This window comes from Chamaea fasciata, unplaced genomic scaffold, assembly GCF_029207755.1.
Source record: "Chamaea fasciata isolate MVZ Bird 193981 ecotype frontalis unplaced genomic scaffold, bChaFas1.0.hap1 SCAF_3, whole genome shotgun sequence".
NCBI classification, from domain to species: domain Eukaryota; kingdom Metazoa; phylum Chordata; class Aves; order Passeriformes; family Sylviidae; genus Chamaea; species Chamaea fasciata.
In genome coordinates, this window is record NW_027094088.1 from 6565271 (window position 1) to 6584813 (window position 19543).

Genomic DNA, 19543 nt, shown 5'->3' on the forward strand with positions numbered 1-19543 from the left:
TTCCTAATATCTAATCTAAACCTACTCTCCTTCAGTTTTAACCCATTGCCCCTTTTCCTGTCACTACATGCTCTACTAAATAGCTCCTCTCCTCCTTTCTCGTAGGCTCCTTTCAGGTACAGGAAGGCCACAATTAGATCACCCTGAAGCCTTCTCCAGGCTGAACAATTCCAATTCTCCCAGCCTTTCCTCACAGGAGAAGGGCTCCATCCCTCTATCACCTTCATGTCCCTCCTGTGGACTTGCTCCAGCACATCTGTCCTGAACATTCTCAGACTCTGTAAAATGCTCCCATCAATTTTAAACACAAGGAATCTAAGATAAAGAATATAGTATTCTCTGTACTCCACCTGCAGAGACAAGCAGGAATAGTTTTAAATGGAGAATCTTCTGCATGGAGATCTTCCTTGCAAAACTTATGTGAAAGCTGAAAAGTCTTAGAAAATACTCCCATGAAACACAAATCCAGTGAATTTAAAGAAGTGCAACTTGACATACAAAATCCCTGACATAACAAGTAAAATGTTAATCTGGGCACGAAGTGAATTTCAATCAAGTCAAGGTCAAGTTAATTGTCAGCATTTGGTACATGCAAAAACTTACTCTCATTTCTCAAATACTGTAAGAAAGAAGAAGTTGTATTTCAGTAGCATTTTCAAAAGCTTTATCTGTGATACTGTTTACCTACAGACATCCTCAATGAGGACCCAGCCCTTGCTCATGCAGTCAGGGATGCTAAAGTTGGTGATTGCAAGGCCCAAAGTGAATACCAGTAACACATCCTTGCTGAATAATGAAGCTGTAATGATGCAGGTCAGAAACCAAGTGTCTTCAGGCTTTTTATCGAGTAAAGACGTTCCAAATCACACCACTTTTTTTCTTGGGAACTTACATGAATATTGATGACTTCAAGAGTTCTCAGCTGAGAAAAGCAATGCCTTCAGCCTCAGCTCCTCTTGTTACCCACATCAGTGGTGCACTGACTCAGAGTATCAGCTAAAATGTGCTCAAAATCAAAGACATTTCTCCCGTAAGTCCCTTTATCAACTCAGCAGCACTGAATAATATGATCGTGTTAACCGAAGGTTTATAATCTTGTTAAACAGTAAAAATATAAAGCAAATATCCCACTAAATGACAGCAGTTTTCCTTGGAAAAGAACACATAGCACACAAAAATTAAGTGCTTGGTCTTCTCATCGAACAGGTTGGTTACCCACAAAACCAAGCTTCGACAGCTTCCACTGCCTGATCACTCAGGAAGGATTTTGTAGCTGCCCTCCAAAAAATTCCAAGCATACCCAGAGAGGAAAAATCTGTTGTGTTATGAAAACTCCTGGGAAAAACACTTTTAAGAGAATAATATGTTGTGCTAATCACAGTTAGGTTTATTTATTGATTGCCTGATATAGTTACAGTAGTAGAATTATGAAGTGCTATGCTCATTACAGAAAACAGAATTTTGAAAAGCTTTGCTCTTCAGCACATAACCAAAAGTCTGGGACTATTTGCAAAATGAACTTCAATGGCATTTTACTGCACATGAAACAAATCCCTGAAAATGGAAAAAGAGGCAAAAAGAAACAAATAAAATGTAAAGTGTGATAAATAGTTTAAGAACATTGCTACACCTTAAACCAGGAACCCTTAAACCTGAGAAGTACATGAATAGTATTACAAGATGACAGTAAGGAAAGAATCCACCCAAAATTTTACTTCAGGTAGCAAACAGTGCTTTACTGAGAATTCACAGAGTTTCTAATTCTCACTGCACAACTAACCACTTTTAGCAACAGCATTTTAATCCTCAGCTGACCCCAGACACACTCTGCCATGAACTGTCAAGCAGCAATTCCAAGTTTGCTTCCAGAGGGAGAGAAAAGCTCATATGAAGTATGCTTCTATGACCAGAAGCCTGAAGGATGCACTTTTAGTATCAACAGACACATTCTAAGCAGTACTACAGATTTTCGTTTTTAAGTTATGACATTCTACTTACCTTAATGACAAATTTGTTGGATGCCATGATAGGTCAGTGTAAGCTGGTCCTATAAAAATACCAATTAAAAGTGATCAGCACTGGAGAAACACTCAGGTCTCTACAGCAATCAAGAAGGAATTTCACATCTGTGGCTCATTACTTCATGACTTCTGTTCTTCAAACCCTACACTCTGCTTTTAAAAAATACCAAGGAAAACTCTTATTTAAAGGAAAATTACTTAGCTAGCTGTGTCAGTTTCTTTTAGTGAACCTCATAACTGTCCAGGCACTCTGCATCCAACACAGGAAACACAAAGTTAGAACTCTTTCTCTCATAGCTTATGGTATCCAACCATATAGACACATTATGTATAGTTAAAATTATGTACTACACACATGAAGCAACATAACCTGAATCTTGCGGTGGTTGCACAAAAGGAAAGTGAACTTTGGAAATCCTCCTCTCTTGCTTATCCCAAACAGGACCTAAATCACTTAATTTGGGATCCTGAGTAAAGTACATTGAGCTGCACAGCCCCTGACTCTGCCTCAGACCATTCCAAGTACCTCAGGAAGTGTTAATTTGCACCAGAAGCTGAACACTCCCTTGGGCTCGAGAAAAACCCCTCAATTAATTGCTAAGGGTTTTTTCCAAAGTGGCAATTACAGTCACAGACTGAAGCTAGCTGGGAAGCTCATCATCCTCCACATATACAGGAGCCAAAAACTGACTTATCAGAAAAGGAGAAAATCAAGTTAAACTCAATAAAGTCTTTCCAGCTAACTCCACAATGTTGGGATTGAGAAGAGAGATGCAATGGGCCCTATGGTACCAAATTAACAGCTACAAAAACCAGGAATACAAAAACTAAGATACATTCTGTCTTCACAGAGGGTAGGAAGAGAGCCAACAGACAACAAAGAGACTTGGATTGGTCAGAAAACCAAGTGAAGCAGAGTCTCAGTAAAGTGGCAGGAGGTAGAGTATCCAAACAACACAGCTCAAGCTTCAAAATAAAGAAAATCAGTTGCTGCTGTCTGCAATAAATGAAATGCAACAGAAACCACAACGAGCTGCCTTTTGTAATCTAAAGTTTCCTAAAGGATTAATCTCTTTAAATGGCAAATGTGGTCAAATTTGTAGGCGATGGTATAGAAAAAAATTAAGGAATGTGTACACATTTGTCATTGCATACTTCAATTAAGTACTGTGATAGAGCAGTCAAAATCTCAGGACAGGAGTCAGGTTGGGGACATGTGTTTCTGTCAGGCACTACAATTACATGTTTCAAAATGCAGTCGTTATCACTATTTAACTTCAAAAAAGTGCAAAACAAAATAAACACCCACTTTACAACTACACACCATAGCAGATATGATTTTAATCTTAAAATTCTTAACAGTCCTGCACACAGAAGCTGGAATACCACCATGCCTTGTGCCATCATTCTCCCTTGCACCAAACAGCCCTGGAAACTTCTTCATTTTATCAGATTAAATCCTGTCAACTTTACTGATGGCCATTTTGAGAAACACAATGCAAGGAACAGAGCTCTGGACCACTTGAGACACCCCAGTTCAGTTCAGTGATGCAGTAAATTCAGCTGAACTTACCCTGGCATCACTGATTTCTTTCTGATAACAATTTACTCTCCAAATGATACTGTTGCAATACATCTAATACTATTCATGTGAGGACTGCTAGCAGGCAGAAATCCCCTCCAAATTCAATTTAGAAAATAATAGAAGAAAAACATAAAAAGGACACACGAGACAAGTTAGCTTTGGTTCAGTTTGCTCTTCCTGGGAGTAAGCTGACTTTGGGAGTTTGCCAACTACCCCATTCTTTGCACTGACCACAAAGATAAGACAAAGGAAATGCAGCAGACAGACAAAATGTAAGCAAATCCACAGAAAACAAAAAGGAAAATATTTTATGTGTGAACCATCAGGGAAATCACTGAAGTGACACAGGTGAAAAAATACTCAATACTAGGACATCAGAAGATGAGGAAAAACGCATATCAAATGTTCAAGGGAAAAAAAAAAACAACTAGCCCCAAAATACTTCGCCATTTCCCATGTTTAAAAAAAAAACAAACACCAAAAATACAGGTCTGCTACAGCTGCTACTGTTTGATGGCAAGATTCTGTCTCATGGAATGCTTTTTCTCATGTTGCACACCTCTAAAGTGAACCATACATAAGGATATATGAAGATAAGCAAATAGGGCAGAAAAACCTCCTCACAAGACTATATTATATACATATATATATATATATACACATATACATATATACATATACATATACATATACATATATATATATATATATATATATATATATATATATATATATATAAAGTCCTGATGTGGGATGTGTAGTAATCCAAGACCTAAAATGTTGATACAGGTGCACAAAGACGTGATTTAGAATTAAACACCTAGGTTGCCTGTAGCTAGAGTTAGACACACTTAAAAAATAATGTGGCATAATATCTTTTTTTTTTAAATTTGAGTTAAATGGAGTGGTGGATACTCAGGAGAAGCCAGAAAACAGGGTCACCCAGAGAGCAAGCTCAAGTGTCCTCTGCCAGCTGATGAAGAGCATCCTACCTCAGCAAAGCAGCTTCCTGTGGTGAGGAAATACAGGACTCGGGAGGAACGAGGAACTGAAAACTCCTGGCATACACTTGGAGACAGAGCAGCAAACTTCACACACTGCCCATCACCGGGTGCCTTTACCACACGCGGGGAGAGGGGGCACCTGAAAACGGCAGAAACAAACAAACAAACGATAATTAAGGAACTTCGTAGGATAAGTTGATATTAACTACTATTGTAGTTCGAAATTGACTATCACAACATAAAAGAGGAGCTTTCGGAACTTTCCCGCCTAGCACTTGTCAGTTTCTGGGAGTGCATCCTAAGCTTGGGATGAGCAGCGCAATGCTCAGCTACTCACACATCCAGTGAAGCATCTCTAGTTCCGAAAAGACACGCTACAATCTTCCCATTTGCCATTCGGGATTTCTATGCCCACTGTTGCCAATTACGCCACTTAACCTTTGAAAAATAGTTTTCCAGCCGGTCAGCACCTTCTGTCCTCGTTGTTATTCACACCTGTTCATTCATAAACTGCCCATTCACCTTTAAGGCTCAACATTTCAGTTTCAAAAGCATGAGACAAAAGCATGCCTAGAACTAGAGGGAGAGGTTCTGGGGAGCATCAAAGGGCCACCAGAAACAGGTACTATTATCTTAACTCTTACGGGACAGCTGAACAAAATTAACACTGAAAAATTACTATATCATCTTTGAAAGTTATACTCCTTTCCGCACGGAGATCAGCCGTTAAATACTTGTATTTCGGCTACGGTCATAAACTCTGCAACTATAAAGGAAACTGAAAACAAACCCATTCATTAACACATGAATATAAAACGAGATATTCTTGAGAGCGACTGCAGGAGTAGAGAAAAGAGTGAACACAGGAGAAGTATGACTGTATTCACAGGAGTATTTCTTGTACTTACAGGAGTGAATACAAGAAAAGTGAATACAGGAAAAGTGAATACAGGAAAAGTGAATACGGGAAAAGTGAATACGGGAAAGCAGAAGAGCTAGGGAAAAGCGGAGGTCAGGGAACAAAGTCATTTGAATTTGTGTTGGCCGGGGCACTTGTGCCCGCCCACAGGAAGCCTCAGGCAACTAGGCGCAGGTGTAAGGCGGAGTGGCTACAATAGCAGGTATGTAAGGAAAAAAAATTAGCGCTATATACACAGATTTTTAAGCGTAGCCAGTGCCTGGCCAGGCTGAGCGGGAGTGAAGAACGGAACAGAGCGGCTGAGGGAGACTCGGTGTGAGCCGACCGGCAGAGCCCCGGCTCTCCGAGCATCCCCTCAGAGGTTTAACGGAGGAGAAAAGAGGGGCTGGAGGCCCAGGCGCGGCCGCGAGAGCCGGGCGGCACAAGGCGGCCATACCCCTCCCCACGCCGCGGCCGCCTCCCGCCGCTCCTCTGCCCTACCCAAAATGGCCGCGCCCGTCGCCGCCGCCCGCCCCGCGCTGCCCGCACGCAAAATGGCCGCCAGCGGCCGAGGCGGGCCCGGGCCGCGAGTGACGCTGCGCTCGGCTAATGGCGGGCGGGGAGGGGCGGCACCTCCGGGGTCGTGCCTCCTTCGCTGCTTCTTCTTCTTCCTGCCGGGGCGCGTTTGAACGCGTAGGGGGCGGGTGAGTCCTCTCCTCCGCGGGAAGGCTCCTCGGTTGTACCTTCCTCGCTTCCTCCCTCCCAGAGGGGGGAGAAGTGTCAGGTGCGCCGTGCCCGCGGTCTGTGCCTGAGGAACTGCTCCCTCCTCCGCCGCCCGCGCTTCAAGGCGGCGGGGAAGGAGGAGGAGCGGGCTGTGAGGGCTCCGTGGCCGATGGAGGGGCGGTTGGTAGGGGCGGCTTGCGCTTGTCAGGGCCATGGAGTTATCCGGATGTAGGAGCGTTTCCTCTCCGATTTACAGCTTTTTATAGCCGCTCAAAACAATGCGGCATTTCCGTATAAAATCTGAGTATACCTGCGAAATCCCCTAGAAGGTAGTTTTTTCCCCAGTTTCTTATTATATGAGGCTCAGTTTATTACTCTCTTCGTATTGGTGCCGCTTCTGAACACCATAAGGTGGTCGGGCAAAGCTGCGCTGAGGTAAAGTGGTGTGGGAAGCATCACGCCTTGCTTTGCCTGCAGTTTAAAAGGTCTGTATTCCTTTAGGAGCTCGGCTACTCATTGGATTTTATTAACTGTAGGGGAGAAGGTGTATTTTGAACCTGCTCTTGGGCTTCGAATATTTCCCCTCTGAGCAGTAGTGCTTGTAATTAGATAAAGCTTTGTTGTGTTTAAGATTTAGCGTGCCAAAGCTCGAAGCAAATGCAGCAATTAACATTTCAAAATGTCTGAATTGAGGTTTGTTTATTTTGGGGGGTTTTTTTTAGGTTCACAAAGTAAAGCTTTGTGTTTGGTGTTTTAGTCATCTGCTGCACTGCAATTAAAGATATTAACATTCAGCTTCATCTGTTCAGTGTTGTTATTGTAGAGTAAGAAAAAAAAAAGGATTTCTAGAATATGTTTAAAATAATAAATTATCTTTACCTAGGTAGATGCCAGTTTGCAATGGGTCTTAAAACCTTCTGGAATGACAACAAAGTTCTGATTGTAATGGGAACTAGCCTGGGGCTAGTGCACTGGGGCTGGTATTACTAGAAGTCCAGTCCTATTTTCCAAGTGAAAACAGAGGATTTTGTTCCAGAACCTAGGATTCTGGCATTCATGATGCAAAGCGATCGCAAAAATAAAGAAAAATAGCGTTAGTACTGTGATTTTGGGGTAAGTCGCCTAATTAGTGGTATCTGTGTCTTTGAGGGAGAAGGTGAATTAATTGAGAATTTTCAAACAGATACAGCCTTGGTGTTCTAACTTCCGTCTTTCAGAGTTTTATTCTTCTTTGCAACTGAGTTAATTTTTTGTACCTACATGGACCCAAAAAGTCCATCATAAATCTCAAAAACGACTGCTGAATCCCACATGACGAGATCAATTAAGTGAGGCTATTATATGTCTTAAGGTATTTTAAAACAAGCTCCAGGACCGCAATCAAATTCTTGTGAGTGGATCTATAACTGTGTCCTTTCAGGCTTAAAACTGCCCAGAAAATATTGTGACTTTACATAGTAACATATTCTGTTCTAGTCGAGATGGTGATTACAATAGAGAACGAAACAAAATGAAGTACAAGTGTAAATAGTGTAGAGTTTGCATAGAACCATAAATAAACATTGATTTAGATTTTTACCATTTTAAGAACTGAAAAGACTTTTTTTGTGGCCATCTTGAAGTAAGAAACCTTAGCTAGAGTTAGATTTCTTAAAGTTGTTTGAGCATCAAAAGCTGTTGTTTCTGTTGCCTGGCAAGCACTGCTGAGTTCTTTTGTCCTTGTGTAAAATCAGGTGGATATCTCTGTAGTTTTGATACTTCAGTGCAATTCAGTGAAGTTTATGGTACCCTGCTACTTACAGACCTGCTGGTAACAACGTAGACCAGTGGTCAGAATTGAAGTTGTTAATGAACAGGTATAATGGATGCACTGTCTGTGTTTGTAGTAAAATCATATTAGTAGATTTTCTTAGTTAAAAAAGCATTCTAGAATGTATAGGCCAATTGAGGTTCAACAAGGCCCAGTCCTGTGTCCTGCACTTGGGTCACAACCCCGGGCTGAGCTACAGGGAGGAGTGGCTGCAGAGATTCCTGGGAATGCTGAACGTGAGCCAGCGTGTGCCCAGGCAGCCAAGGGAATCCTGGCCTGGACCAACAGTGGTGTGGCCAGCAGGACCAGGACAGTGATTGTCCCCTTGCTTGGCACTGGTGAGGGGCACCGCCCTTCAAAGAGGACATGGAGGTGCTGAATGAGTCGTGAGGAGTGTGGCTGAGGGAGCTGGGGCTCTTCAGCCTGGAGAAATGAAGGCTCAGAGCAACCCCTTTGCTCCCTACAACCACCTGGAAGGAGGCTGCAGGCAGGTGGGGGTCAGTCTCCTCTCCCGAGTAACAAGTGCAAGAGGAAAGACAAGAGGAAACGGCCTCAGGTTGCACCAGGGGAGGTTTAGGTTGGGTATTAGGAAAAGTGTCATCACAGGAAGGGTTGTCAAGCCCTGGCACAGGCTGCCCAGGGAGGTGGCTGAGTCACCATTCCTGGAGGTGTTTAATGGATGCATAGATGTGGCACTTCTGAACGTGGTTCAGTGGTGGCTTGGCAGTGCTGGAGTTAACAGCAGGACTCGACTTTAAAGGTCTTTTCCAACCTAAATGATTTTTTGATACAGTATTTATCCTTCTGTGGCTTTTTTTTTTTTTTTGTTGATGAAAATTAAAATAGGTCAAGTTATACAATATTTTCATGAGATTATTCTAATATCTTTTTGGTTTTTATTGTAGGTATAACTAAGCTTGAAGGTTTACATCTCTGACTGTTGCCAGAAAAGATGAAGAAAACTTCCTGGATTAGAAAGAATTTTCTGCTTGTAGCAGGACTGTCAGTTATAGGTGTCCATTTAGGAACCATGCTTGTAAACTTTGTTGCAAAAAAGTCTGCTCAATCTAGTTCAGAAGCTAAAAGAGATCGTGGAGAATGAAATAGCTTCCTGTTGTCACTATTTATCAGTTTTGCAACATGATTTAAGCCTGATTTTAAGAGAGCTGTGATGAGTAGTTCCACGAATGTTATATATACTGTTTGACACTGAAGATAATAATCCTTACTTGCAAAGAATTAAAATGTACCACTCTTAAAATTTAAAAGTGCAATGAATTATAGATCCAAGTAAAAATGAAATGTTTTGTTGGTTAGAATTAAAATCTTACCTTCAAAATGTCTCGCCTTGAAGCTAAAAAGCCTCCGTTATTTATTAGTGAGCCTTTAACTAGAGATGCAGTGAGTCAGTCACTGTCTGTGCTGAGTGGAATATTAAAATCTTCCTACGGTCCTGCTGGTCGACTCAAACAGCTCCACAATGGTGTGGGGGGCTGTGTTTGTACCACTTCCCAATCCTCAACCCTCCTGGGGCACCTTTCCGTCAGCCAGCCCGTGCTGCGTGTCCTGACAGCCTCTGTACGGAACCACGTGTCACGTTTCAGTGACTGTGGCTTATTCACTGCCATTCTTTGCTGTGGCTTCATTGAAAATTTCAGGAGCCTGAACGTTGCACCTTTTACTGTCATTAAAATAAGCAAGCATCTTCTGAGTTTGTGCATGGACCACCTGAAATCTGAGGCTTGTGGTTGCCGGGTGTCAGTGGATTTTAGCAGTGTTCAGACTCTTGCTTGTTTGGTACGTAGCATTTTAACCAGCAAACCTGCTTGCATGCTTAATAAAACCGAAGTTGATCATCTCACCTCACTGGTTTTAAAGGCTTTTATATTTACTGTTCCATGTCATGTTGAGACTAATGCTGTTTTAGGGAAGTGTGTGATAATACCTGTGAAAGGTAGAAGAGTTGTGGATTCTGCAGTTTTTCCTGGACTGCTCTTAGAAGCGCCAGAAATCCAACTGGGAGAACCACTTGCTGTCAAAAGGACTGGTTCAAACACGATCAAGATTGCACTTTTCAGTGTGTCCATGTCAGGTGACGGCTTTAACTCTGAGGAAGGAACTGTCGCAGTCCATCACGGCATTTCTCTGGAAGTCTCAGAGCTGAACCAGTTGCTGAATGTGGGGAAGCAGCTGGTTAAGGATGAGATGGGCCTTGTAGTGTGCCAGAAAGTGATGCATCCCTCCTTGAAACAGTACCTGAAGGAGAACGGTGTCCTCGCTGTGGACAGGGCTGGGCTGTCTGTGATGGAGCCCCTGGGCCGCATGACAGGTAACAGGCTGCCAGTTCTCTGCTCTGGAACACTGTCCTGGAGTTCTCATTGCAAGGTGAAGGTGACCTGGGGTGGTGTCATTGCAGAGGAAGGAGTCTCTTATTTTCCTACCTTAGCAGCTGAGCAAGAGTTGATCTTTTCTAGTCTAAAAACCCTTTTTTGAGGTGATACTGGTCTTCTGCAGGCCCTGATGGTGGCATACCACAGGTCTTGCTGCATGAGGGATATCCAGTTCCAGCAACTATTTTTAAACTGATTCAAGGAAAATGAAACAATTTTATCTCAAACTGCCACCAGATCTTGCAATCTAAATGTGTTGGTTTCTGTGGTTTCCTGTGTGAATTGAAATGTCAGGTATTGAACAATGTATATAAGTTAAAAAGCCAAAAGGAATAATGTTTATGCTTTATGAAATGCATCAGCTAACTGTTCTGATGGTACCACATAGTGTTTTCTCCATTCTTAATTGACAGGTTCACAGCCTATAGCTTCCATACATTCATTGTCTCCTGGCTGTTATGGCAGTTTGAAGGATTTGTGCATTGAGAGTTTTGCTTCAAAGCATTTTCTACATCTAATTCCTGTGGACACAGCTATCTGCAGCCTGATACTCTGTAACAGAAGTGAAACAGCATGGGATGAGTTGAAGGTAGGCAAATTTTCTTCAAATCTTTTATTGGAAAGCTATGTCTTTAATGGAGAAATAAAATGCTGAGAAATATTAAGTACACTGAGTTTAGAAACACAGTTTTTCCAGTACATAAATTATTTGTTTCAAGAATTTCAAAATCCTTGAAGTGCTCATGTTCATTTAATGCCTTTGTTTTAATACAGGAATTTGTTTAGGGACGGGTACATCTTCCACCTGTTCTTGAGGCCAGTGCTGGATAAATATTTTCGTTTTCATTACTTGGTCTATGAGCATATAAAAATCAAAACTGCCTAGCAAAAAGCCAGCAGCAACACGTGCAATGATAGTCAAGTATTATTTTGCATTGAACAGTTGGTCTGGAAATGGCATTGATGCTGATTGACTTTTTATATATAGCTCTGTTTTGAAAAAAGAAGGATTAAAATGCAGCTTTTTATTTCTGCCTTTCCGTAGCGTGGACAAATAAAGGCAATTTCTCATTAAGTGAACACGGTCTTGGAAATCCCTCAGCAGCTTTATGTCCACATGTAATTCAAGTTTATGGAATCTGTACCAGAAAATACTGAAAACATTATTCCGGTGGGTTTTTTTTTTTTTTCAATGAGGACAAATCCTATTAATCGTGGTATGTCTAACAAGAATTTCCTGATTTTCAGCGTGTCTGTGAAACTGCAGAACACGTGTTACAGTTAACAGTGAAGGAACCTTTGGCATTATTAGGAGGGGGCTGTACAGAAACTCACCTGGCTTCATACATAAGATACAAGGTACGTAAGATGTAAGGGGTTTAAAGATGCTTACTATACTTAAGAAACAAGAATTTATGTAGAATCACTACAGCAGTTAAAATGCTTGTCTCTTTCTAGATTAATGTGGCATTTTAAAGATGCTTAATATACATAAGGAACCAGAACTTCTGTAGAAACACTACAACAGTTAAAATACTTGTCTCATTCTTGATTAACGTGGCATTTTTGCTAACTACTAATATAAAATAAAGGGGTCTATTTGAAGCACTCAGTTTTAATTATATCTGTTTAACTTAACAGTGTATTTGTACTTGTTGGTCTTTCTTTAGGTATCTATTATAGTAATTGCATGTTTTTAAGTGTTGAAAATATGTTGAGTTTTTATATTGAAAGATGATAATGCAAAACTCCGCTTTGACTCTTTCCTATTGTGGGATAATCATGACTTAAACATTTTTTAGTTAGAACTGAACCATCTGTTTTGGGGGGAAAAAAAAGCAGCAGTATGATATGTGTTTAAAATTATTTCTGTAAAACAGCGTTCTAACTTTGCTTTCCCGGTTCTGGTTTCTTTTTTAGAGTTCTAGTCTGCCTGCCAGCACTTTCAAAGACCTAGATTGTTCTCAGACACAATACCAATTGGTTGCTGAAGGGTTTTGCCGTTCCCTGGAGTCTGTAGCTCACTCTCTGAGTCACGATGGTGAAGAAATTCTTACAGACATGGTTTATGGACACTCTTGGTTTGTTCCATCAGGTTCTCCCTGTGTCTCCAAGTGGTCAGATTTAGTTTCAAGATGTGGCTGTGGGGTGAATGATAACACAGAGGACCTCAGCTGGAGGTTTTTGCAAGGCCAGTCTGGCTCTCCTGTTATACAGGGCTGCCCTAAAGAGCCCTCAGCAAAAGTTGCTGACCTCCTGACTCTGGATTGCTTTGCTGCCAAGTGCAGTGGCCTGCAAGTAGCTCTGGAGACAGCCAACCTGATTTTGGATCTTTCATACATAATTGAAGATCAAAATTAGCTTTGATCTTCTGTGATTTGTGTTGTATAGCAAGACAACACTAAATTGAAAGCAGGGTAAAGCATACTGTGTTAAAATATTTATATATAAAAAATTATACATATATATATATATATATATATATATATATATATATATATATAAAGAATTGGTTGGAATGTGGACAGGAGACAGAAATTTTAAATTCATCAGTTGGCCTCTGAATACTCTTCTCAATGTTAATCTACTGTGCTCTCAACCACTTTCAAATATTCAACCTATTCCCTCTGCATTAAGGAAAGTTTTGGATATTGGCTAGCTCTGTGGCATCTTCAAAGGAATGAGAGAAATGGATTCACTTGCTGAGAAAACATGCTGTGTGTAGAGTTTCAGCAAAAGCTTTACACATTCAAAGAGACTTTTATATTGCAGCAGATTTTTATCACTGGTATTTTTAATTTTGTAGGTAAAAAAGGCTTAGCAGATATCTTGAACCACTTGTTTTTAATTTTGTTCTGAAGTTTTTGTCACCGTATACTGTATGTGTATGCAGTTTCCTTTTCTAAATGGCTGAAAGATTTTAGTTCATATATGTAATTTATTTAACAAGTTACAAAAACTCAACCTGGAGCTCTTAAGGTAGCACATAGGTAATGGAAGATTTGAAAAGAAATGGAAGACTGGGTGGAAAAAGCTTTTGTCAAGTGGACCTTGATTGTCTTCTGTGGAATACAGGGCAGTCTATAATGAAGTTTCTGTCATTTAAGCAAAGCTGCAAGAAAGAATGTTCCACTTACCATTCAGTTTAACTCTTTGACTGTGCATGGCTTCTTTAATGAAGTAAGGCTTTAAGCTGCTCAGACTTGTTTTGATCTTTAAATAAGACTGTAGACTGAATAATCAAAACTTTCTCATTCTCAGCTTGCATGCAAGATCAAAAAGGGTGTTACAGTTTCTTACTTAAACTCATTTTCTTTGCCACTTTTCTTCTCCCTCTTTGTTTTCACTCACAAGGGACAAATTGTTTATGGTGTGTTTCCAGAAAACATCCCAGTCAGTTGTAGTCTAGTCTGCTTATTTTTTTCCTGCTCTCTTTAAGTTTTTAATATATCTGTTTACTGCATGTAAGCAGTAGAATGGTTATGTATAACTCAAGTTTTGAAATATGTAATTAAAACCAGATCTTTCCAGACCTTTAGTACAAAGTCCTTTTAATTTTAAGAACATAAGTAATCATTTTCTCACTGGGAAAAAAAATGAAGAGTTATTAAAAGTTCTTTATCTTTTTATGACCTGAAATGATTGCTTCAGTGCTGTAAGGCATCCTTTGGGGGCTTGTGCAAGGCTTGAGAATGGAGGCTGCTGAAAGCTGGTTACTAAAAAGGCTGCTTTTATATCTTGATCCTCCCATATGCCATGGACTATATGAAAACTTCAGGAATAATGAAGACAAATGATGGTGCATATCTTAAGGCACAGAAAAATCTTGGTAATACTTCATCTAATTATGATTCTCCAGCTCAGAGTGCTGAATTATACTATTTTACTTCCTATAATAGCAGCTTGTTATGCAGTGTGAAAATGTTGAGTTTAGTGACTACAGCTGTGAAGTGAAAATTAAAACAATATTCAAGTAGAAGTAGTTGTGAGTGTTCTTTTGTCTTGATATCTGAAGGTAGAATCACAGGTCTTGAATCAAAGCTGACAATGGTTGTTATTCTCTCCCAAAAAGAAAGTCATGGATTAAAAAACTGAACAAATTAAATTTAATTTTGGTAAGTAGCTAAAAATTCATTTATACGTGAACTAAAGATTTTTTCATATATAGATAATTTTAGTAACACTTAATTTTTGTCTCCTACTGTGACAAAAAAGATTAAATAAGCAGCTTGCTCTGCTGTTTATGGACAGTATAGGTTCAGTTCTCAGTTGTACTACAGTAGGCTTGAACCTTTACTGTTCAGTGTTGCCTCATCTTTAAGGGGTAACATAGGAGGAGTACAACTTTGGATAGCTTTTAAAATCCAAATAAAAAGAATTTTCACTCAATCTAACAGCAACATAAAGTAACTTTTTTGAACGTTCATGTTTTGTAATAAAATTTGGGTGTAAAAATGGTTGGGTTTTCCCCAGTGTTTTAAAGCTGATAGAATGAAATATCCTCAGTTGTAATGCCTCTGAGAAGCCACTATGGTTTTATTCCTGTTCCCCTTGGCATTTAAAGTTCAGTGGGAAAAATTAGCATTACATAAGTATTAGGAAACAAGTGTTTTCCGATCATGACCTCGGTCTTGTCTGATTTCCACAGATTGCTCAGATTAATTTAGACTTTAGTAATTCCACTGATAATGCACAAGAAGTGCATTATCTAGCACTTCTGGAATGCACAGAAAGCATTTCCAGCTTTCTCAGCTATGTACGTGCACCAGACCTAGAAGGAGAAATAAAGAAATGCTGATATTATAATCACTCAGGTCAGTATATTTAAGTAAGATGCCAGTGTAATATAGCTACTCCTGAGTTCAGTATTTGATATTTCTATTCCCATTTGATTCTTAAACCTTTGAAGTGAAAGCCTGAAAATGCTGATTTAATTAAGGGATCTTTATTTATTGTGACCTATTTCAAGCAGATGCACCATTAAATGTTATTATTTTGGCATGGGTTAAGAATGCATAGTACCTGTTCTTCACTGATTCTGTTTCTTTTCTGTGAATTTGTAGAGTCACTCTGAACCATATCTCAGATCTTTTTCTGTCTATTCTTCTATCTATAAAATGGGAAGAAAGATTTGTGGGGGAAGAGTTCTAAGATCCAGATGTAAAGTGAAAAACTACACGCTGCACAGGAACAAAGAAAGAGATTTTAAAATAACTCAAATCCTTGCTAAAATATTGGAGTCATTTCATTAAGGAAACTGTGATCAGAATTTATGTGGACTCCTTGAGTTATTTTCTGGGTAGAACACCACATTTTTTTAATGTTTAACCTGGATGCATTTTCTTGTTCTCTGAAGTTCCAGAAACAGTACATCACTGTTGCTACCAGTAATCTGATTTATTGCTTTACTTCTTCAGCACACACACACACACAGAGAAATGTGACCTTAAAGCTGTGTGCAGGGATGGTTGGAATTCAAGATCAGCAACGTCAGATATATCAGCAATCCTTACTGTATCGTGTCCTCAGAGTCTGTGCTCTGCTGTTCAGGGTGGATGTTCATATGATGCTAATCCTTGAAGACAGGCTAGAAACACGTTTGTGACTTTGGGAAACCAATCCTTATTATATTGGTAGCGTAACACTGGTCTGTTGTTCAAAATTTTTAATTTTTTTTTAAATTATTTTTTTTTTAAAATTCAAGTGTTTGGGCTTTTTTTAGGCTGAGCAGCCAGTACAGTGTTAGGTCTGTCCCGGTAAGGAGAGTATTGATTGCTGTCCCAAGTTTGTAAGGAAAACAGTGCCTTGAATATAACAAGCACAGCAGAGCATGTACAAAACAATTCACCTTACCCAAAACCTCTACTCTGGAATTTTACTTGTGCCCTTATTTTGCTGGGTTGGTTAGCAAAATGTGGTATTTATCACATTTTCAGCAGTGCCATGTGAACTGAGTCATGTAAGTATTACATTCTCCAGTCTCAAAAAAATGAATATCTTTGAGTCAGTCAATGTCGTAGGAAGAACTTTAACTGGATCTGCATTTACTGCTGTTCTGAAGATGCAGAAACAGTCTTACTTTATTGCAAATGGACTGCCTCCAGCATGCTTACAATCTGCCAGACTTTTTGAGAAGCCATATTACAATGGTTAGTTCTAGAATATAAGTAGCTTTTATCCATTATTGTAAATATGAGTTATTTCTATGTTTGCCAGCAGAGACAAGTTGCACAGTAATAATAAATAACTTTTTGACCAGTAATACTGTGATCTTATATTCTCAGTTAAGAAATAACTTTGCTTTTTGTCAGTATGCATTGCCTGGTTCAGATTAGTCTTGTACAACATAAGCTCAAAAGCATATACAAATTTATTCTCTATGCTGGAAGCAGAAATTTAGTCACAGTGTATGTAAGTAGAGCCACCATGTCATTATTCCAGGCACCAATAAAATTAATTGCAGAACAGGTTCCAGGATTGGGCTGCTTGACCTAAGCATTAAACACATTTTATTTTCATACCTTACTGCAAACATCTTTATAACTTCAGCTTTTAAATCTGCTTGCACATGAAAAGTTTTTATTCCAGCTTTTATCATGTGCCTGGCAGGCCCCAAGCTGTGTCTGTCTGCCTTCTGCAAACTGATTACTAGTGTCCTTGTTATTTTCTGTCCGGACAACATCGGTAAATATTAAATACACATTAAATACTAGCTGCTTATTATTTTAATACTATTACATGGTGTCTGCTAAGCATTTGTGTGGCAGCACTGCAATGTCAACAGCTATTCCTTATTGCTAACCTTTTTATATAAACCATGAAATCTCGTCTCTTTTGCTTTAAGGCTTTATGATATAGGTAGGCTCATATATTATTCCTGATTTAAAAAAGAAAAAAAAGAGTTTTGGGGAAAAATGAGTTCCCTGATGTGTGCAATGAGTCCAAAGGACCCTGAGTCACCGTTTGCGTGTGGGCTACGCAGGCCCTGCTGATGGATGGTGCACTTGGGCAACGGCTGAATGGTTTTTTCAGGGAATTGTAGTGACTGTGCTGCCTTCAGTTCTTGGAAGACTTTGTGAGTTTAAGAGCCAGAAGCAAAACTATTTCACCCTCATTTATTACTCTTTGTAACTAATATTCCTCCTGCCACGCGCCTCCCCAGCCACTTGCTCACACCTCAGCTCAACAGAGGGAGAAAACGGGATGAAAAACCTCCTGGGTCCAGACAAACCTCTCCTGCCACGTTTCCCACTCTTTTCCCCTAAATTCCTTGCTGCCGAGTGGCATTTTTGCCCTTTTTTAGATGTGTCTAAGGAGAGCTGGCCTAGGGCAGCTGCTGGAGCCGGGTGGGGAGCCCTCAGGAATGGTGTGGAAAAATCACTGGGTTTAATGAAACCCGGAGCCGGGGCACCGCACTAGAGCTGTCAGCAGAGCCTAGTCCTGGGCAAGGTGCTGGGGAAAGCGGGGTTTTTCCGTGTGCAGTGAGTGGTTCAGGAAGGACGGGCACCCTGGCGATCAGCCAGGGGAGAGCTGACCTCAAAGAAGGCACGGACAAAGGAAAACCCAAAAACCCGCCTTCTCTTTGAGGAGGGTGAGAAAAAGCCGATGGTTCCTGATGGTTGTTATCCAGGGCAGCTGCGACAGGCTGCCCTGCTCCCCTCAGAACCACCTGTGGAGAAACAAGGGCCGATGGTGTGCTAAAGGGCTGGGCAACTTCCACGATGTGGGCGCCTTCTGGGAAGGCTGAGATCGCTTTTCCAGTATCTCTAAAAACGGGGAATGGCCCAGCAACACTTCATGAGGGACTCCTGTCGGGAAGACCACCTACTCACAGCCCCAGAAATCTCCTCAGGAGTGGTCTGATCCTACAAGCATATATGGGATAGAGACAGAGGACTGACCCACAGCCCTTCCATCATCACATATGCTGCAGTCCCTGAGATGAGTCTGAAAAGTAAGTTTTAATACATTTACTTTGCACCAGCACCGTGCCTGCTAAGGAGGAAGTTGTGTGGCGTGGCTGTGTGTCTATGCCAGCCTTTTTTTTTTTTCTGCTTTCCATTGCTTCATTGTTAAGCGAGCAAGGAAATATTTTTCTTGAAACTAACAAAGGTAGAACAAATTCTTCACTTGGTTTTACATACCTTAACCCTGCTGTGCTGTGTATCTTCTTTGGGATTGTCAACAGAGGTGAGGAAAGGAAAATTAGATTTTTGGTTTTTACTTGAGTTCTTTTTGGGTATTTAAAATCATGATCCTAGGAAGCGTGTCCTGAAACTGCCTGTCCCTGTAACACTGAAGTGTCATGTAGTTGTGATCAGCATTGCACTGACTTTCATGCTTTGTGTTTGACCCAGATATGTTTGCTGAATCAGGTTTTGAACTGTCCTGTCATGATACTTTACTCGTAAATGTGAATTTGTCCATAAATTATTCTGTTTTGTTCCATAAATTGTTTGGTCTGGCCAGTCAGATGTGTTAATGTCCTACAGCTGGGAATATTCTAATTGAAAGTTGTTTTCAGCTGAAACATGATTATTTGGGTAGTAGCTAAAACAGCTGAAGATGCTCTTGCTGTGTCTTACCTTTGAAATTAACTAATTAAAGGAATATAATACAGAATGCTAAGGGGAATACTTGAGCTCTATATTGAATAATTCAGTCTTCTTTTTTTTTCCCTTGCTATAGTGTGAACCTTTCCAAATAAAAAAAGCTCATCTCCAAATCAAAGCAGCAGAGAAATTATCTTAGGTTCTAATAACAAAAATTGCTGTGCAAAATCCTCCTTTGGGTACTGAAATATTATCGCATAAAATAAAATTTATAAAAGCGGTATGCACTTGATGTCTTTGTGAATGTAAAATCCCTTCAAGGAGCTCCTTATATGAGTGTTTTGCAGAAGAACAGAGTCCTGAGGGGAGTGTAAGTGCACATGTCCTGGTTTTAGGTGTTAAGAAGATCTGTTGCATCTGCCTAATCAAAATGGCTGCTAAATGAAAACTCTCTCTGAAACTGCCTGCGAAACAGCAGATGTCACTCCAGTTTTTAGTTGGACCCAGAGAAGGATTTGCTTCACTGCAAGAATAACTCATGCATGGCATTATTGCTTATG

At 40.2% G+C, this 19543-nt stretch overlaps 4 protein-coding genes across 15 annotated transcripts in view; 3 read left to right on the forward strand and 1 right to left on the reverse strand.

Moving 5' to 3' along the window:
- SLX4IP (SLX4 interacting protein) overlaps window positions 1-5988 on the reverse strand; it is a 72113-nt gene extending 66125 nt beyond the window's left edge. For 3 of the 7 annotated variants that reach the window (XM_066177824.1, XM_066177822.1, XM_066177821.1), the window contains exons 1-2: window positions 4948-5201; window positions 4599-4749 (exon numbers count right to left, since the gene is read on the reverse strand). In XM_066177824.1, the coding sequence (XP_066033921.1) occupies window positions 4599-4749; window positions 4948-5006 (210 nt within the window). In that variant the 5' untranslated portion in view covers window positions 5007-5201. Of the gene's footprint in view, window positions 1-1998; window positions 2048-4598; window positions 4750-4947; window positions 5202-5518 lie in introns of those variants that run through there. The other 4 variants (XM_066177826.1, XM_066177825.1, XM_066177820.1 and 1 more) reach the window with 3 other exon arrangements.
- LOC136286352 (uncharacterized) lies at window positions 5663-9336 on the forward strand. Of its 5 annotated transcripts, none has more exons than XM_066177831.1 (2): window positions 5663-5731; window positions 8947-9336. In XM_066177831.1, the coding sequence occupies exon 2, from the start codon at window positions 8994-8996 to the stop codon at window positions 9141-9143; it is 150 nt and encodes a 49-aa protein (XP_066033928.1). In that variant the 5' UTR covers window positions 5663-5731; window positions 8947-8993; the 3' UTR covers window positions 9144-9336. The 5 variants fall into 5 exon arrangements, with proteins under 5 accessions (XP_066033928.1, XP_066033927.1, XP_066033926.1 ...); XM_066177830.1 differs by lacking the exon at window positions 5663-5731 and adding an exon at window positions 6047-6212 and having other exon boundaries at window positions 8947-9335; XM_066177829.1 differs by lacking the exon at window positions 5663-5731 and adding an exon at window positions 6070-6292 and having other exon boundaries at window positions 8947-9334.
- Window positions 6744-7382, forward strand: LOC136286351 (uncharacterized). The gene is given in 1 exon segment (XM_066177827.1): window positions 6744-7382. A coding segment is annotated over 1 exon segment (240 nt). The 5' UTR covers window positions 6744-7083; the 3' UTR covers window positions 7324-7382.
- A 31-nt stretch (window positions 9337-9367) lies between the features above and the next one.
- Window positions 9368-15421, forward strand: MKKS (MKKS centrosomal shuttling protein). 2 transcript variants are annotated; one of them, XM_066177818.1, is made up of 5 exons: window positions 9368-9838; window positions 9953-10370; window positions 10845-11020; window positions 11680-11790; window positions 12352-15421. In XM_066177818.1, exons 1-5 carry the CDS (start codon window positions 9380-9382, stop codon window positions 12790-12792), a joined length of 1605 nt encoding a protein of 534 aa, XP_066033915.1. In that variant the 5' UTR covers window positions 9368-9379; the 3' UTR covers window positions 12793-15421. The 2 variants fall into 2 exon arrangements, with proteins under 2 accessions (XP_066033915.1, XP_066033914.1); XM_066177817.1 differs by having other exon boundaries at window positions 9368-10370.
- Window positions 15422-19543: the final 4122 nt, after the last annotated feature.

Coding starts and splice junctions, on each gene's coding strand:
- LOC136286352 (XM_066177831.1), top strand. CDS start 8,994: ATGAAGAAAACTTCCTGGATTAGAAAGAATTTTCTGCTTGTAGCAGGA.
- MKKS (XM_066177817.1), top strand. CDS start 9,380: ATGTCTCGCCTTGAAGCTAAAAAGCCTCCGTTATTTATTAGTGAGCCT. Junction 10,371..10,844: donor GCCCCTGGGCCGCATGACAG/GTAACAGGCTGC, acceptor CTTAATTGACAG/GTTCACAGCCTATAGCTTCC. Junction 11,021..11,679: donor CAGCATGGGATGAGTTGAAG/GTAGGCAAATTT, acceptor CCTGATTTTCAG/CGTGTCTGTGAAACTGCAGA.